The following is a 16,081-nucleotide window of genomic DNA, read 5'->3' on the forward strand; positions in this document are numbered from 1 at the left end:
AGAAGATATTTTATAATTTTTTTTCCGTTTAAACTTAACAGCAGACTTCACGTCACTTCACTGCCAAAATGACATCGTTTTCCACCTCTGCCCCATGTTCAGCACCTGACAGTGCTCGCAGGATCTCTCCAGAACAAACCAATCAGGTAAATTATTTTTAGGCATTCCTGTTTTTCTTCAAGTTTTTGAATAGATAGGGGCATGTAGCTGACTTCACTGACTAGGATTTTATGTAGAGCAGAAAAGATTACTTTTTAAATGTCATAAATAGCATCAGTGCTCATAAATTTGAATTGATCATCTGTTAAATAAATATTTAAAGGTTACAGATTGCTCAAAATGGCACATTTTAAACACCACCCTGCTTTAGGATATGACTGGCTAGTGGAGAATTTGGGGCCAAGTTATATATTTGTCTTCTTTCTCACTTCATTGTAGCTAGTTTGTTTTCTTTAAAAATCAGTTTTAAATTGTAATTATAGCAAGTGTATTCTTATAAAAAAATTCAATTTATCACATTTTATCTGTAGAGATTCCTGTGACCATCTCCTCCTTTCTTCCCTCAAAGTTCTCGCCCCCTAAGATAACACTGTTACCAATTTGGTGTGTCATGTTCCACATTTTTTCCTTTAACATGAAAATAAAAAATTTTGTTTATTATTTGATATGTATTGCACCATATATAGTATTATGTACCTTAGTTTATGATAAAGCTGGAATTTGGATTTGATAAGGGAAAATGTGGCTTATGTAATAAAGGGCTTTTTCTTAATTGGCCATCTTTAGACGGAAACAAAGGAAGACCTCAAACCTTAAACAAAAAAGAGATAGATTTAATGTAAAAAGTGAAATGATAAAAAATATTAGAAGGACATTTAGGAGATGTTGTAAAACTTTAGAATAAGAGCAACTTTAAGACAAAACCTAAGAGGCTGTAAGAGGAAGAAAGAAACAAATTTAATCATATAAATTGAAAAAAATTAAATTGTTTGACTAAAGATATACTCCACAATCAGACTCAGGAGATGGCAGAGTCACTATTCCTTATATGTGTATACCACACCCTGTCCATTCATCTGTCAGTGGTATTTAGGTTGTTTCCATATTTTGGCTATTACGAATAATGCTGCTATGAATAGTGGTGTACAGATACTTACTTGAGTCCCTGCTTTCAGTTCTTTTGGATTTATACCTAGAAGTGGAACTGCTGGGTCATACGGTAATTCTATGTTTAACTTCTTGAGTAACTGCCAAACTGTTTTTCACAGTTGCTGCACCATTTTACATTCCCATTAGCAGTGCATAAGGGTTCCAGTTTCTTTATATCCTCTCCAACACTTTGTTATAGCCATCCTAGTGGATATGAACATGCTGTCTTTTGAAAATGTGATTTTTCAGAAAATCAGCAAGTAATAGTCTGATCATCCGTAGTTACTAGATGCTAAATGTCTACCAGGGTTTGTTAAAAAAAAAAAAAAGTTTAAGGTTTGTTTTTCCCTTGGATTTCAGAGACCACTCTGATTGAAATGTAAATAGCAAGTTTATTCTATGTTTATATCAGGTACGACCAAAACTGCCTCTTTTGAAGATTTTGCAAGCAGCAGGTGCACAAGGTGAAATGTTCACTGTTAAAGAGGTAAGCTGGGACTCCCCTAGTGGCCCAGGGGTTAAGACTTTGGCTTCCGGTGCGGAGGGTGTGGGCTCAGTCCCTGGTCACATACTCTTCTGAGGACGTGAGTTATTTAAAATACTTAGCATTTAAATAACTTTTTTAAAAACAAAAACAAATTAAATTCTTTTAAGTGGAAAAAACTCTATTAAAACAGTCTCCTTGAACTGCTTGGATTTAGTAGGGTAAATATCTAACCCTTCTTAAACAGAGGGAAGGAACAAAATTATCAAGCTTCTTTTGACTTTTCATAAAAGCTTATCAGGGCTTTCCAGGTGGTACAGTGGGAAAGAATCTGCCTGCTAGTGCAGGAGACACAAGAGATATGGGTTCGATCCCTGGGCTGGGAAGATCCCCTGGAGGAGGAAATGGCAACCCACTCCAATATTCTTGCCTGGAGAACTCTGTGGACAGAGGAGCCTGGCGGGCTACAGTCGATGGAGTTGCAAAGAGACGGACACAACTGAGCGCACGCACAGCAGCCGACACCTGTTAGCAGTGCTGTATGCCTGAGTCACTCTACCGCTTTAGGAAACAAATTTGGAGGCGTTTCAGATTTTCTAGAATACTCATATTTCCGTTGTCATTTTAAATTAAGTGTATCATTTTGGACTTTATGTTTAAAATTCTGATAAAACTTTTGCAAACTCTTATTAAAATGTGGATTTTTATATCAATAAAGTTGTAATAATGCATTATGCAGCCTCCTTCGGTAGCATGGCAGTTTGCCTGAGTTAAGACAGAATTAAGTATATATTGTTTCGGGAAACTGTTTTATGGGGGAAAAGTTGGACAGTTTACACAATAAGCTCTTTATTATGAATCTTGACACTGGTACATAAAGAGGAATTTTCTCATTTTTATTTTTAAATATTGGTTATCATATGTGCATTGAGGCAGTATTGTATAATGAGAATGGTAGTATGTACAAATTCAGAGTAGTGTATTTAAAGATCTTATTTTGTATACTTAGAGTGGATTTATTTTTTTCTGAAAGTTGGATACACATAAATGTAAAACTTCCTTTTCCTTACGGTAGACGTTCTTTCTCATCTTACTTTTCTCTAGATATTCAATTAGATATGAGAGCTCTGTTAATACCGGGACACATTGCCTGGGATGGAGGACAGCCTGAGAGCATCGTAATTCCTGTATAATAGAAACAGTGTAGGGAAAAGTTTTGTGCAAATATCTAATAATTCTTGGGAAGTCAGGGACTAAAGATAAAAATTGCTGCTTTGATCTGTTCTGTGGTCTGTGATAAAATTCTTACTGTCATCAAGTGAACTTAACTATTAAGCAATTGAAAAAAAAGGACTTTTCAGGTGGAGCAGTGGTAAAGAATCTGCCTGCCATTGCAGGAGGTGCAAGAGATTCTGGTTCGATCCCTGGGTCGGGAAGATCCCCTGGAGTAGGAAATTACAACCCACTCCAATATTCTTGCCTGGAGAATTCTATGGACAGAGGGACCTAGTAGGCTCTAGTCCGTGGGATCTCAAAGGGTCGGACACAACTGAGCACACGCTCACACACACACTACCCACACACAATTTTTTAAAAAATCTACCACCTGGAGGAAACATTTGGAAAATTAGATAATTAAAAATTTTTGAATCACTAACTTCTGTGTCTTCCCTTCCATTTTGTTAACTCTGTGAAAAGGTCAGATAGACTAAATTTTTATTTGATAAACACTTAAATTGTTTTATGTACTTATAGTGCTGATGGCTTATTAACCATTGTACTTCCATTTGCCAGAAAGACTTAACACACATCAAAGTCTATAGTAGTTGTGTGCCCTAGAGTTGGAAAACATTTTTATGATCCAGGCAAATTTAAAGTTTATTACTTCTAATAATAGAACAGATTCCTTTATTTGGACTGGTGAGAACATTTTTAAGGGGATACCTGGTGAATTCACCACTTTTCCTCATTATCAGACTGGTATATTTCTGTTCTAAAAAGTAAGGGTCTCTTAGTGTCCAGAATGATAGTAAGTAGATGAACTTAGTAATTGGAGGCAACAATGGCACCCCACTCCAGTACTCTTGCCTGGGAAATCCCATGGACGGAGGAGCCTGGTAGGCTGCAGTCCATGGGGCCGCTAAGAGTCAGACACGACTGAGCAACTTCACTTTCACTTTTCACTTTCATGCATTGGAGAAGGAAACGGCACCCACTCCAGTGTTCTTGCCTGGAGAATCCCAGGGACAGGGGAGCCTGGTGGGCTTCCGTCTATGGGGTCGCACAGAGTCGGACACGACTGAAGTGACTTAGCAGTAGCATCCTGTTGTAGGACCTCTTACACAAGTACTGATAATCATATTCGTAATATGTTATCTCTTTCTCTAGCAAACAAACTGACCTTACCTCCTCATTTAATTTGTACTTTGGGCTGCAACTAGACAAATCTCTTGGTGGTATTTTATTCCCATGTAGGTCATGCATTATCTAGGCCAGTATATCATGGTGAAGCAGCTTTATGATCAGCAGGAGCAGCATATGGTATATTGTGGTGGAGATCTTTTGGGAGAACTACTAGGTCGTCAGAGCTTCTCTGTGAAAGATCCAAGGTAAAAACAGTGAGGGTTTGCTTATCTTTTGGGGTGCTTATACCTAACCACTTAATCCCCATTGGTTATTAATGTTTATTTAATCCTTTAGTCCACAAGTTATTTGTTGGGCCTGCATATATCAGGCGACTGTGAGGTACTGGAAACATGATAGTGAGCCACAGTGTCTAATTTTACTGAGTTTAAAGAGTAGTGAGACAGTAAACACTGTTCCTCATAGTAAAATTATACATGGTGAGTGTTACATAAAAGAGGTGCGTGAGACTGTACTGGGGCATGGGATTCAGGGTCTTAGGGGTTGAGGAAACGTTCCTTGAGGAAGTGCTATTTGACTTGAGAGCTGGATAATTAAATACTCGGGGGAGCCTATTGAAGGAGAGCTTCTGGCAGATTGAACATTGTGTATAAAGGTGTAGGTAGGAGCTTGATGTGACTAGGTTAGATTTTGTGAAGCAGTGTTATAGAGAGGAAGAATGAGCCAACAAGAGAAATGTAGAATTTCTGGGCAGTTTAAGGTTAATGATGGGCTTCATAAGAATCACACTGGAGCTATTCTGACCTGTTGTGTGGCATTTTCCAGCTGCATGGGGTATATGGTTATTCACTTACACAATCAGGAGCTATTTAGTAGTTGACAAGTCAGTGTTCTCTTTCTCTCTATAGCTTTGTGATCAGTTTTTCTAAGACTCCCTTCCTATAAAATATAGAAGGAAGGAGTAGTCTTAAAGGAAATTTCCCTACTTGGATTACTATTAGCTTATGAAATAAAATGTAAAATTTTTTTATGAGGGCAGAGTAATACAAGGGGTTGGGTACTAACATGCTGATACTTAATAATTTAAAAAAAATGTATTCTGGGGAAAAAAATCTGCCTCTTTATATGTTATAGAGAATGTTGGGACATAGCATATGAAAAATATATTTTACATATTAATGGAAAACCATGTGATTATTAATTTTTTATTTTATCTCTTTTACAGCCCTCTCTATGATATGCTAAGAAAGAATCTTGTCGCATTAGCTACTGCTGCTACAGGTATGTCACATCATATTTCTTCAGTGTTTATCACAACTTTAACTTTGAGGGGGCAAATCATGGAAAAACAGGGAGGATTTAGATGGAAATTGAATGCTGTCTTGCCATGACTTGTGGGGGATGGCTGTCACACAAAATGTTGCTACTATTTATTTGACTTTTCATTGTGAAAATTTTCAAGTATACTAAAAATAGAGATTAGTATAAGTAAAGCCCACCTCTTAGACTTAGTAATTGTTAGTGTTCTGCCATATTTGCTTCGTTGACACAGGCTTTAAGTCTCTCACAGATAAGGACTTTTCTTCAAACATAATTACAGCGTCACTAGTACACCCAGCAGAATTAATAATAATAAACAAATAGTAACTCCATGCCGTTACCCAGCAGCCAGCTCACGTATGTTAACTCCGGTTGTTTCAGAAACATCTTTTACATTGGACTTACTCAAATCAGTATCCAAACAAAGTCCACACTTTGCTTTTGGTTGATATGTCTTGCTAAGTATTTTTAATCTATAAAACTTAACCCTCTTTTCATTATATTATTTATTTGTTGAAGAAATGGATCATTTCATTTGTCTTATAAATTTCCCACATTCTGATTTTCACATTGTGTCCTTGTGACATTGTTTAACATGTTTCTCTGTCTCTTCTATTTTTGGTGAACAAATAGTGCTTGAACAAATAGTGTTTGGATAGGTTCAAGGTTAAATTTTGTGCCAAGATTTCATGGGTAGTGCTTCATACATTTATTGCATCACATCAGAGCCATGTAAGGTCTATGTATCCCTTTTTCAGCGGTGTTAATATTTTGTGGGCTTTATGTGGTGTTACCCTGACCCATCTATTATAAAGGTCCCCTTCCCCTACCCCCAAAGAACCTTTTTTCCTAAAGGTTTTAGTTTTCTGTTATTTGAATGCCAATTCGCCTGACCTTTTGCTTGATTCCACATATTTTAAATACTGCCCTTTGAGTTTAATTTATTAGTATTGTGCAGGAAACAGGCTGCTTTAGGGTCTGAAGTATGGTGTGTTAGAGATAAGTGAATAAACTGTATACAGCTAAAATATAACCCTCTCACTAATTTACAAATAATGAAACTTTTTTCTTTCTCCATTCCTACATGAAGCCCTTTTGTGAGTTTCAGATTAGATTTTAGGTGACATTGTTCTTTGAAGAAAACTCAAGTTGGTAATCTCTTTAGATTGGGTATTTTTCAATAGTTTACTGAAACAAACAGGTTGGAAAAAAAATCCATTCCTAATAAAGATTTACTCTTTACAGTGAGACCAAAGAGACTCTGCTCTCATACTGAAATGTAAGTGTGAACTTACATTGAATTCTGAAGCCTGTTGGTTTCACTGAGCCACTGTACCCATCTGTAAAGCTCTGTTTTAGAGGGAAGGCCTTGCAGATGATATGACACTGTTTTGAAGTTCAGGCACTCGTGAAATAGTATGGTTTTCCTGGGATAGTCACTATTGTCTTGAAATACACAAGTAATTTTATATTTGCTGATCTATTCTTTCAGTAAAATTTGCTTTCTGGTTGATCTGTTCTCTAAATATCTAGAGTGAGCATAGTTCTCACTTTTTCTCTCATTTTCTTTCTCGTACTTCCTCATCAGAATTTAACATGCTGTATATTAAATGAACTCTCCTCTAACACACATTTCAGTTTATCCTCACAACCCTATGAGGAAGGTCTGGAGATGAAGAAACTGAGGATTTTTGAGTTTTGTTTTTGTTTTTTAAATAGAATGAGTAATTTGCCCAAAATGAGATGCCACTGATAAGAGAGCAGATATTTGTGACTGTCCCGCCCTTGCTCTTTCCTTTATGCCACACATCGATGTCTCTTTAATCCCTGCTTTTAAAAAATTTGCTCCAATTAATTTTTTAACACATTTTAAAAAATCTGAACATTAAATCTTTAAAACATTCTTCGTTCTTTAATTTATCACTTCTAAATAATTTCACTTACAAAAATGTTTCAAAGATACTGAAAAGAGTTCCCAGATTCCCCAATGGTACTAACTTATATAATTGCAGTACAGTGATCAAAACCAGGAAATTGCCCCAAAGTAATTTTGACTGGTTGTTCTGAACTTGAACTTGCATTAGTGCTTATGGTTGGTCATCTCTGTTGCTCTTCATAAATTGGATTGCATGTTTTTTATTTGAAAGGACAAATGAGAAAATTGCTTTCCCTGTCAGTTACTTTATACCTTTGCGAATAAAGTAAACCTTTTATTTTGATGGTTGAAAAAATGAAGGTGGTTCTTTATAAATTATTTCTCCAAATTTCCACATGTATTCGAATAAAATGAAATTTATATGACAAATTTTGTATTGAAATTTCCTCGTACATTGTAGTTTTCACTGGTAATTTCTTTTTGCTTCTAATTGTTTTAACCTAAGTAAGGTAGTATTTAGAACTAGAAATGACAGTAATCAAATTACTTCATTGAAAAAATGCTTCACTGCATTATATGTTAATTGATCTTTAAAAACTGCTGTGCTCAGAAAATGCTGGCTCTTAAAACTTTCAGTATCTTCATTTTATCTATAAAAATGCTTCTATAAATAATCCTCTTTGTAATTACAATTTTGAAAATATTTGCTCTGTGCCAAACAACTGATTTGTCAGACCAGTTGTGGGATCTGTATCCTTTCTCTGGAAGTCTTTATTGGATGAGGAATGACATTTTCTATTAAGTGTCTTATTTCTAGACCTAGTAATAGCTGATGAACCCAATCCATGATAGACTTATTTGAGTGGATATAGTTATGTATAACTTTATGTAATGAGTGGTCCAAGCTTATTAAGTTTTCTGCATCTTTTCTTTTCCTGTGGCTAAATTTGCATCTTCTCTTTGGCTTGAAAAATTTGCAAGGCCTTGAAATACATTTTTCTCTGATTATCTAAGAAGTTCTCTCACGTTGTTCTTTCCTTCACTTCTTTTTGTTGGCCTTGAGAGAAACTTTATCTTCTTCCTCTTTCTTAGGAAATGTTTACAGGAACTGGGAAAAATAAGACTTATTCATTAAAAAAATGTGTATACCTGGTGATGATAGTTTAAACTGTGAAATATCATTGACACTTAGAATGTAACTTTACATGAGGGAGCTATTGTGTCATAAAGCAAACCTAGGTTTTTAGATTTCATAATTCTCTATAGCTTTAACACTTGAAAATAAAAATTAAAAAGTCAAAATTTTATCGTTTAAAAAAGGCAGACTTGGAACTACGCCTATAGGAGTTGATAAAATACTCTCCACTATTCCGTGCTTGGAATCACTGTCATATTACATTTGAAAGCATGATATGGAAGAAGATTTTTTAATTCATTTTTCATTTTTCTTCAGATTATATTTTGGTAATATATTTTGAATAGAGCCTCTTTTGGTCTATGCCATTTTTATTAGTTTTAATTTTTTTCCTTTCCTTTTGGATGAGAGCCTTGGCCAGTCACAATTAGGGATCGAGCCTGGCTTCAGGGTTGTTTGCTGAGGTCCTTTTGGTGTGGAAAGAATGGCTATTACCAGGGAAGGTTTTCCTTTTGTTTTACTTGCTATCCAGATGCTGCTCAGACTCTCGCTATCGCACAGGAGCACAGTATGGATATTCCAAGTCAAGACCACCTGAAGGTAAAATCACCACACGGTGACTTCTTTTGTTGTACAGAGTGGCCCCTTCTCTGTACCTATGATCTTGGACTCCCAAGACCTTTCCTGAATGTGGTAAGAATTTAATAAGAAAGGTTCTTGGGAGTTCAAAGACTAGGGACAGAGCGAACCTTCTCTGTTCTGCCCATAACAGAGTTCCAGTCTCTGAATCTTTCTTTGGGATGTAGCACTTCCGATCTTCAGTTCTTCCAGTTGCATTTTCTTGGGGCTTGTGTGTGATGTTGTATGTATATAGGTGTTTGAGGAAATTGCTTTATTAGATTTTAACAGACTTGTTGCAAATAAGTTCATGTCAGGCCATTTCTTAAAGCTTCCCTAAACCTGCAAAACCTTTATGATCATCTTGGTATATGTTTTCTGCATTATGCCTGATTTTGTGTAGGCTAGAGGCTTTATATTGATAGCCTGTTTTTAACAGTAGATTTGGACCTTTTGTGCAGATTTTTTTCCCACAGTGGGTTAAGGAGAGGTTGCCTGTATTTGATGACTGTTGTGAACTCCAGCGTTTTCTTTCCTGGTGCGTAACCCATTGTGTCGCACACTCACTGGTGAGCTGGAATGGAACTGCTACATCCCCTGGTCACAGTCATTTCTGCTGCACTGATGGGTGCCTTTCCCTTCCTTTCAGCAAAGTGTAGAGGAAAGTTCCAATTCCAGGAAAAGAACTGAAGAAGGCAATATTCCCACACTGCCTACCTCACAGTATAAATGCAAAAATTCTAGAGAAGGTAAGTTTTGGATTAAAACCATGTAGACTTTTCTTTCTCTTTCTTCTGTTTCTGGTGTTGACTTTTAGAAATGGCATCTGTTAAGACCGTTAGTTACATCGAGAACCCTAAAAAATACTAATGCTGTCTCTTATGTGATGTAGCAGCGGTGTATGTCATACCTATTTTCACTCTTTCTGAAAACCTTTTCTTTATCCTACTTACTACTGTTAACTTTGAAGAAGATGGTAGTTCTCTTTTAGCAACACATGGTGACCAGGACGGAGCAAGACCATCTTCAGCTAGCATGCTAATAGAAGATAGCCCTGCATTCATCCATTTGCCACCTAGTAACTCGGCTGCCTTGGCGTTTTAAATCTTGGCTCCCCTGTATATATTTGATCTGGTTATTTTTATTTGTCTGCCTGAGGCAAAGGCTGATTTTCATATATTTTTGAAGTTTACAAAGATGGTAAAATGGACCTGATGTCTCAGAGCCAAGAATGAGACATAAGAAGCCTAGTAGTTCCTTTATCCTTGGATGGTAGTCATTAGATGTTTCCCATTCATATTAGATATAGTACAGTCAGGTTAAGTGAGTTGATCAACGTTTCAGAAGTTTTCCCCAGGCCCTGCTTTATAAAGTACTTCCTAAACTTTTTCCTGCAAAGATAATGTAAAGTCATCAATTTCTCAATTTATGGCCTGATGGTTTCTAGTGTAGGTACCTGACTCATATTTGCACAAGTGGCAGGTTAGACCTTAGCAGCATCCCAGAAAGTTATGATGCTACAGTTGTTGTAAATGATAGATTTTAATCTGTTTATATGCTAGGTTTTCTTCAAATTGCTTTGAATATAAGCTGAATTTTGGGCTATCTAGTTAGCTGGGAGCTTATTTCAGTCTGTATGGTACTAAGTGTATAATTTTGTTTCTTTAAATACAAGCCTTTGCTTATTTTCTACTCAAAGGCTGTTTAATATATAACAACAGCCAAGACAAGAAACTGTAGTTCATGATGTAAATTTTGAGAATTAATAGCTTAGTATTCTCAGGGATGTGTATAGGTAGAAAGTACAGAATTTTTACATGTGGAAAGAATGGCCTTTTTTTCATTCCCTTCAGAAGAAGTTATAGAGCTTGAGTAGTTGAAGATAACTTTAATGTGATACCATTTCAAAATTAGGTTTCTCATAATCAGCAGTGAGTAAGTAAAAGGTAGGTGAAGTTTCCCTGAGCGCAGGTATACCTTTTAATAGTCAGGAACAGCATAATTTGTAAGTAGATAGGGTAACTGTTCTGGCAGGGATCCATTTATTGCAGACATTTTTTCAACTGTATGTACCTTAGCACATTTAAACCCCTTTAGCTGCCATTGGCCTGCCTAGAGTATTAGGAAGAGGTAGAGAAGAGTAAGAAAGTACAACAAAAAAGATTGGACAGTGGGAAAGAATGAAAAGAATTTCATGTGGTAACAACAAACTTATGTTAGTAACTCCCTTGAATATCATTTAGATGTACAACACAAGATCTTTTATTTAGAACGTGTGGGCCCTTACTATGTCCTGGATTTGCAATATTTCTAGCTTTTAAATATCTTAACTCCAAAAGAGCCTGTTGATCCAGAAAGGACATATATGTGTATTTATTTGGACAGCCTAGAGTTCAGTGTTTCATAGTGGTTGTTACCTGCTGAAACGTATGAATTATTGAGAAACATCCGAAAATATGTGGTACCAGTGAGACTGCCTTGACAACCTTGTGATTGCTCAGTATGGTCTGTACACCGAGTTTCTCTCTCAAGGGTTGGGCCACTATGCCGTCACCATTTGCAGTCACGAATCAAGTCATTCCTGAGTTGTTACAGTGGTAGGCATGTTTAAAATGCCACCAGGTGGCCATTTAGAAATCCTTCTAGAACAGTGTCATTGTTTGGATGCTGTCAGGGCTTATGTTTCTTGATGAATGACATCTAAGTGGCAGTACTTGCTGATGAAATCTAAAAGCAGAGGAGGGAGATTTGGGCTCTGCAACTGATACAGGTATTTGATTTCTGATTCTTTCTTCCTGGGAAGAGGATTTTCTTTTTACTTACCTTGTACAAGAAGTTTTAAGCATTATGAAGAGAGTCTTGATTCTTAAGTGTTACATACACAGTTATCATCTTTTCATTTGACTTTTGTAGATGAAGACTTGGTAGCAAATTTAACTCAAGAAGAGACGTCAAGACTGGACCTCGGGTTTGAGGAGTGGGATGTAGCTGGCTTGCCTTGGTGGTTTTTAGGAAACTTGAGAAATAACTATACACCTAGAAGTAATGGCTCAACTGATTTACAGACAAATCAGGTAAATTTCACATTTGAAGAGGAACTTTTTTTCTTTAATGGAGTGACATTCTTGATTACTCTTGAAACATACATTAGCTTGTCTGAGAATTCCCATGCAGTGCTATGACTTTTCAGTGCCATCTATATGCATGTGATGCTCAAATCTATATCTTCAGCCCTGACGTCTCTCCTCAGTGCCCAGCTCCCACATCTAACTGCCTACTCAACACTGGATGGTCTGACATTCTCCATGTTCAAAACAGAACTCTTGGGACTTCCTGGTGGTCTGTGGCTATGATTCTGTGCCCCCAAGGCAGGGGGGCCAGGTTTGATCCCTGGTCAGAAAGTTAGATCCCATACACTAGAACTAACAGTTTGCATGCTGTAAGTAATGATCCTGTGTGCTATAATTAAGACCTGGTGCAACCAAATAAATAATTTTTAATCCCAAAAGAGAGCTCTCGATGCTGTCATTAAACATTTATTATTGTCTGTTTGGCTGTGCCGAGTCTCAGCTGCAGCATGTGGAAGCTCTTAGTCGCCGCATGTGGGGTCTAGTTCCCTAACCAGGGATCGAACCTGGGCCCCCTGCACTGGGAGTGCTGAGTCCCAGCCTCGGGACCACCAGGGAAATGTGTCCTTTTACTTATGTCTTCCTTCTACTCAGTTATTCTAGCCATGCATCCAGAGATTTCATTGATTTCTCTCTCTGTCATATACCGAATCAGGTTGTCAACTCTGTTTCTAAAGCATACCTGAGATCTAGCCACTTTTTATTACTTCTGCAGTCTAATTTCATCACCATTCTGCTCTTTTATATTCTCCGTTGCTCTTCTTACTTTGTATTATTGTATTTTGTTTATGTATCTATTGTCTGTTTGACCCCCATTGAAATATAAGTCAGGGTTTTTAATTGACCACTCTTTTCTGTTGCTTTTATTGACCACTCTATTCTATTGCTTAGTAAGTAGTACCTGGTTCGTATCTGACACAGAATAGACACTATTTGTTCAGTAAATGAATGGACATATAGAAATAAAATAATAAGTTGTCTCTTATGAATATTGTAGAAAAACATGTCATAGTTTACATAGTAAACATGGATAGTTTACTATCCATAGATGAATGTGGAAATAAAGTTATATTTAAAGTTGTTTAAGAATTAAGAAAGAAGTATTATATACCAGCTTTACCTCAATAAAATAAAAGAATTCAGAAAGAGGATAGAGGTTTGCATTATCATCAGTATCTTTCATATTTCTTTAATAAACATCATTGACTTACAGGGAAGAACATGTCACAATTAACAGAAAGTTTTCTAGGTCCTCAGATTGCCACCTGTGAAAAGGAATGTAGGAGATGGATTTTATTTAGTTGAGCAACTAAGAGTTTTTAGCTTTTAAGCACTTCATTGCTGTTTCTCTAGTGTTACTAAAATAGAAAATTCCTTGCCAAGTACTCTCATATCCACCCATTAGTCTATACATAGTCACTGCCAAATAGATATTTGTTGAATGAATAGATATCTGTAGAAGAAAGGCTAGGCATTCTTTTGAGATGTATGAGGATACGGAGTTTTGGGTTCATCTACTTTGGTTCAACTGGCACCCCACTCCAGTACTCCTGCCTGGAAAATCCCATGGACGGAGGAGTCTGATAGGCTGCACTCCATGGGGTCGTGAAGAGTCGGACACAACTGAGCGACTTCACTTCACTTCACAAAAACTCATGTTTGTTTTTTTCTGTTAGGATATAGGTACTGCCATTGTTTCAGACACCACAGATGACTTGTGGTTTTTGAATGAGTCAGTGTCAGAGCAATTTGGTGTTGGAAAAAAAGTTGAAGCTGCTGATCCTGAACAAACAAGTGAAGAAGTAGGGAAATTGATAGACAAAAAGGTATGTTGTGGAAGAATTTCACATTGACTTTGGTTATGTATGTGTAGTAAAGCTTGTTCAGATCGGTTACCCTGACACTATGCTACTTCGTGCAACGAATGACCCATGTGGTCTCCCCTTTTCATCTTTTAATACTTTAGCCAGTTTTAAGATTTACATTAAGTTAACCATGCCTGCCTTAAAAATAGGGTAGGACTTTGTGGATCACAGAAGTGAGGTTTTAATTTTTAGAATTTTAAAGTTTAGAAGACACTCCCCACATTTTCTCCTGTGATCCCTTTTTATTCTTATCAATGCCTTCCTAGATTCTCAAGATAAAACATTTCTATATTTACTAATTTATACCCTGATACTGTTTAGTTAAATACATAAATTTGGGAATGCTCTCCCTTCTGAATGCTGAAGAGATCTTTGGTAGCCCTTCTTGGTGCTTTTCAGTCATTTATTCTACTGAAATGTCAGCTAGGTATGTACAGAGTCATGTTTTCGATCTCACATATAAGCTGTCTCATTTTTAAGTGCTAGTGATGGGGGAAGAATGGGAGTTTTAAACTGAAGCTCTGTACTTTTTGCTCTTAGGTAACAACCTCATCTAAAATATGTAAACCTGGCTAATGAGATGTTTTTGCTTTCTCAGGTGACTGAAGTGGGAAAAAATGATGACCTTGAGGACCCTAAATCCATAAGTGACGATACTGATATAGAAGTTACCTCTGAGGTATGAATTTCTAATAAGCTGTTTGACACTACTCACGTCTTCAGATTTTAACGTCCCAGCAGTTCACTTGTGTTGAAGAGTGTCCTTTCTCCCCATTTCTGTCTACTTTTTTTCCTAGGTGTTAGGAGATGTTGGTTTCTTTATATCTTGTTAGATTTTTGTTGGAATTTGAATGCTTTCCCTGCCTTGGAAAGAGATGACTTAAATGCCTCTCTGTGTGCCTTTCTTCCTGCTTTCAAAGCTCTTTGGAAATTGTGCAGTGGGTGCATAGATTCAAAGTAGTCCTATACTGCTTTTCCTGCTAAACACCTCTCTCTAGTCCCAAAGAGACCTGTAAGCTACCTGAAAGTTTTTGTTAAGTATTATACTTTTGATGTTTTCTTAACTAGAAACAAATGGAAAATGGCTTAATTTCCATGTAGGTTTATATTAATGAAGGGTTGATAAATGAATTTTATTAAGCTGTTAGGTAATAGGTACGGATTTGTCGTCAGTTGGCAGCTCAGGTGTGGACTCGAATGTCTTGCTTATCTCTTTTCATGCTAGCTCCCCATTTGCTCTTACGATGGTGGAGTAAGGTTAAGGAGGGGATTTTACAATTCGCTGCTTGGGGGTATAAAAATCTTTGGTTGTCTCTAGTGTTTATCCTGTCCCCCAGCTCCCACCCCACCACTGCTGACCATTACGGTAATTCATTGCAAATTATTTGTCTGTGCATGGCTAAGTAATAGCATGGGATATATTGGTCCATTAAGTGTTCTTGACATTATATGAATAGCAAAGATAAGTGTTTCTATCCTAATCAGATTTTTGAGGGTCTTGGGGCCCAGAAAACCTGTTAAGCAAATAGACTATATTTCATCAGTTCAGAGCCGCCATGGAGTTGAATAAACCCTATCATTTTATATACTACTGAAAAAGAAAAGTGATGCCAATTAGACTACGACACACCATCAGTTACGAATTCCAGTTCTTCATGAAGTTCCTTGCATATTTGTATAGCATTTCAGATGAGATCTGAGGATCTTAAAACTGGCAAGAATGTTCTGAGGCTCTCTGGAGAAACATCCCAGTTTAACAAATGGTCATATCCCTGCCTCCCAGTGTAGGCAGTTGAGTTGTGACTTCTAAACTTGAAGTGCTTGGCCTTTGTTCTGAAAGTAATCAGGTGAGCATGTATCAAATCATCGATCCTGTCAAAACCAGGCAATTACCCACATTTAAATACACTTGACTTGTTCCAGGTGAATTAAGCAAGGCATTTAAAATTCATTGTGCTCTTGGTATCTCCTAATTTGAATGTGGAGAAGTAGGGAAAAAAATTACCTGGCATTCAAGGACAGGAGCATTCATTTTTCCGAGTGTGATTTAGGCATGCAATTACCTGCCTATTCCTGAGAGCAGTGAGAGAAGGAGTAAATGTAGGCGTTGTCAAATATCAATTTTAGCTTCCTTTTTGACAA

The 16,081-nt window shown here is 36.9% G+C and overlaps 1 protein-coding gene across 7 annotated transcripts in view; it reads left to right on the forward strand.

Annotated features, from left to right (window-relative positions):
• MDM4 (MDM4 regulator of p53) overlaps positions 1 to 16,081 on the forward strand; it is a 51,928-nt gene that overhangs the window by 22,155 nt on the left and 13,692 nt on the right. For 3 of the 7 annotated variants that reach the window (XM_005216668.5, XM_059875366.1, NM_001046169.1), the window contains 9 exon segments: positions 42 to 146; positions 1,562 to 1,636; positions 4,109 to 4,242; positions 5,223 to 5,278; positions 8,861 to 8,928; positions 9,596 to 9,695; positions 11,860 to 12,020; positions 13,751 to 13,900; positions 14,538 to 14,618. In XM_005216668.5, the coding sequence (XP_005216725.2) occupies positions 69 to 146; positions 1,562 to 1,636; positions 4,109 to 4,242; positions 5,223 to 5,278; positions 8,861 to 8,928; positions 9,596 to 9,695; positions 11,860 to 12,020; positions 13,751 to 13,900; positions 14,538 to 14,618 (903 nt within the window). In that variant the 5' untranslated portion in view covers positions 42 to 68. 7 annotated transcript variants of the gene reach the window in all.

Source organism: Bos taurus, chromosome 16 (assembly GCF_002263795.3).
Source record: "Bos taurus isolate L1 Dominette 01449 registration number 42190680 breed Hereford chromosome 16, ARS-UCD2.0, whole genome shotgun sequence".
Lineage (NCBI taxonomy): Eukaryota > Metazoa > Chordata > Mammalia > Artiodactyla > Bovidae > Bos > Bos taurus.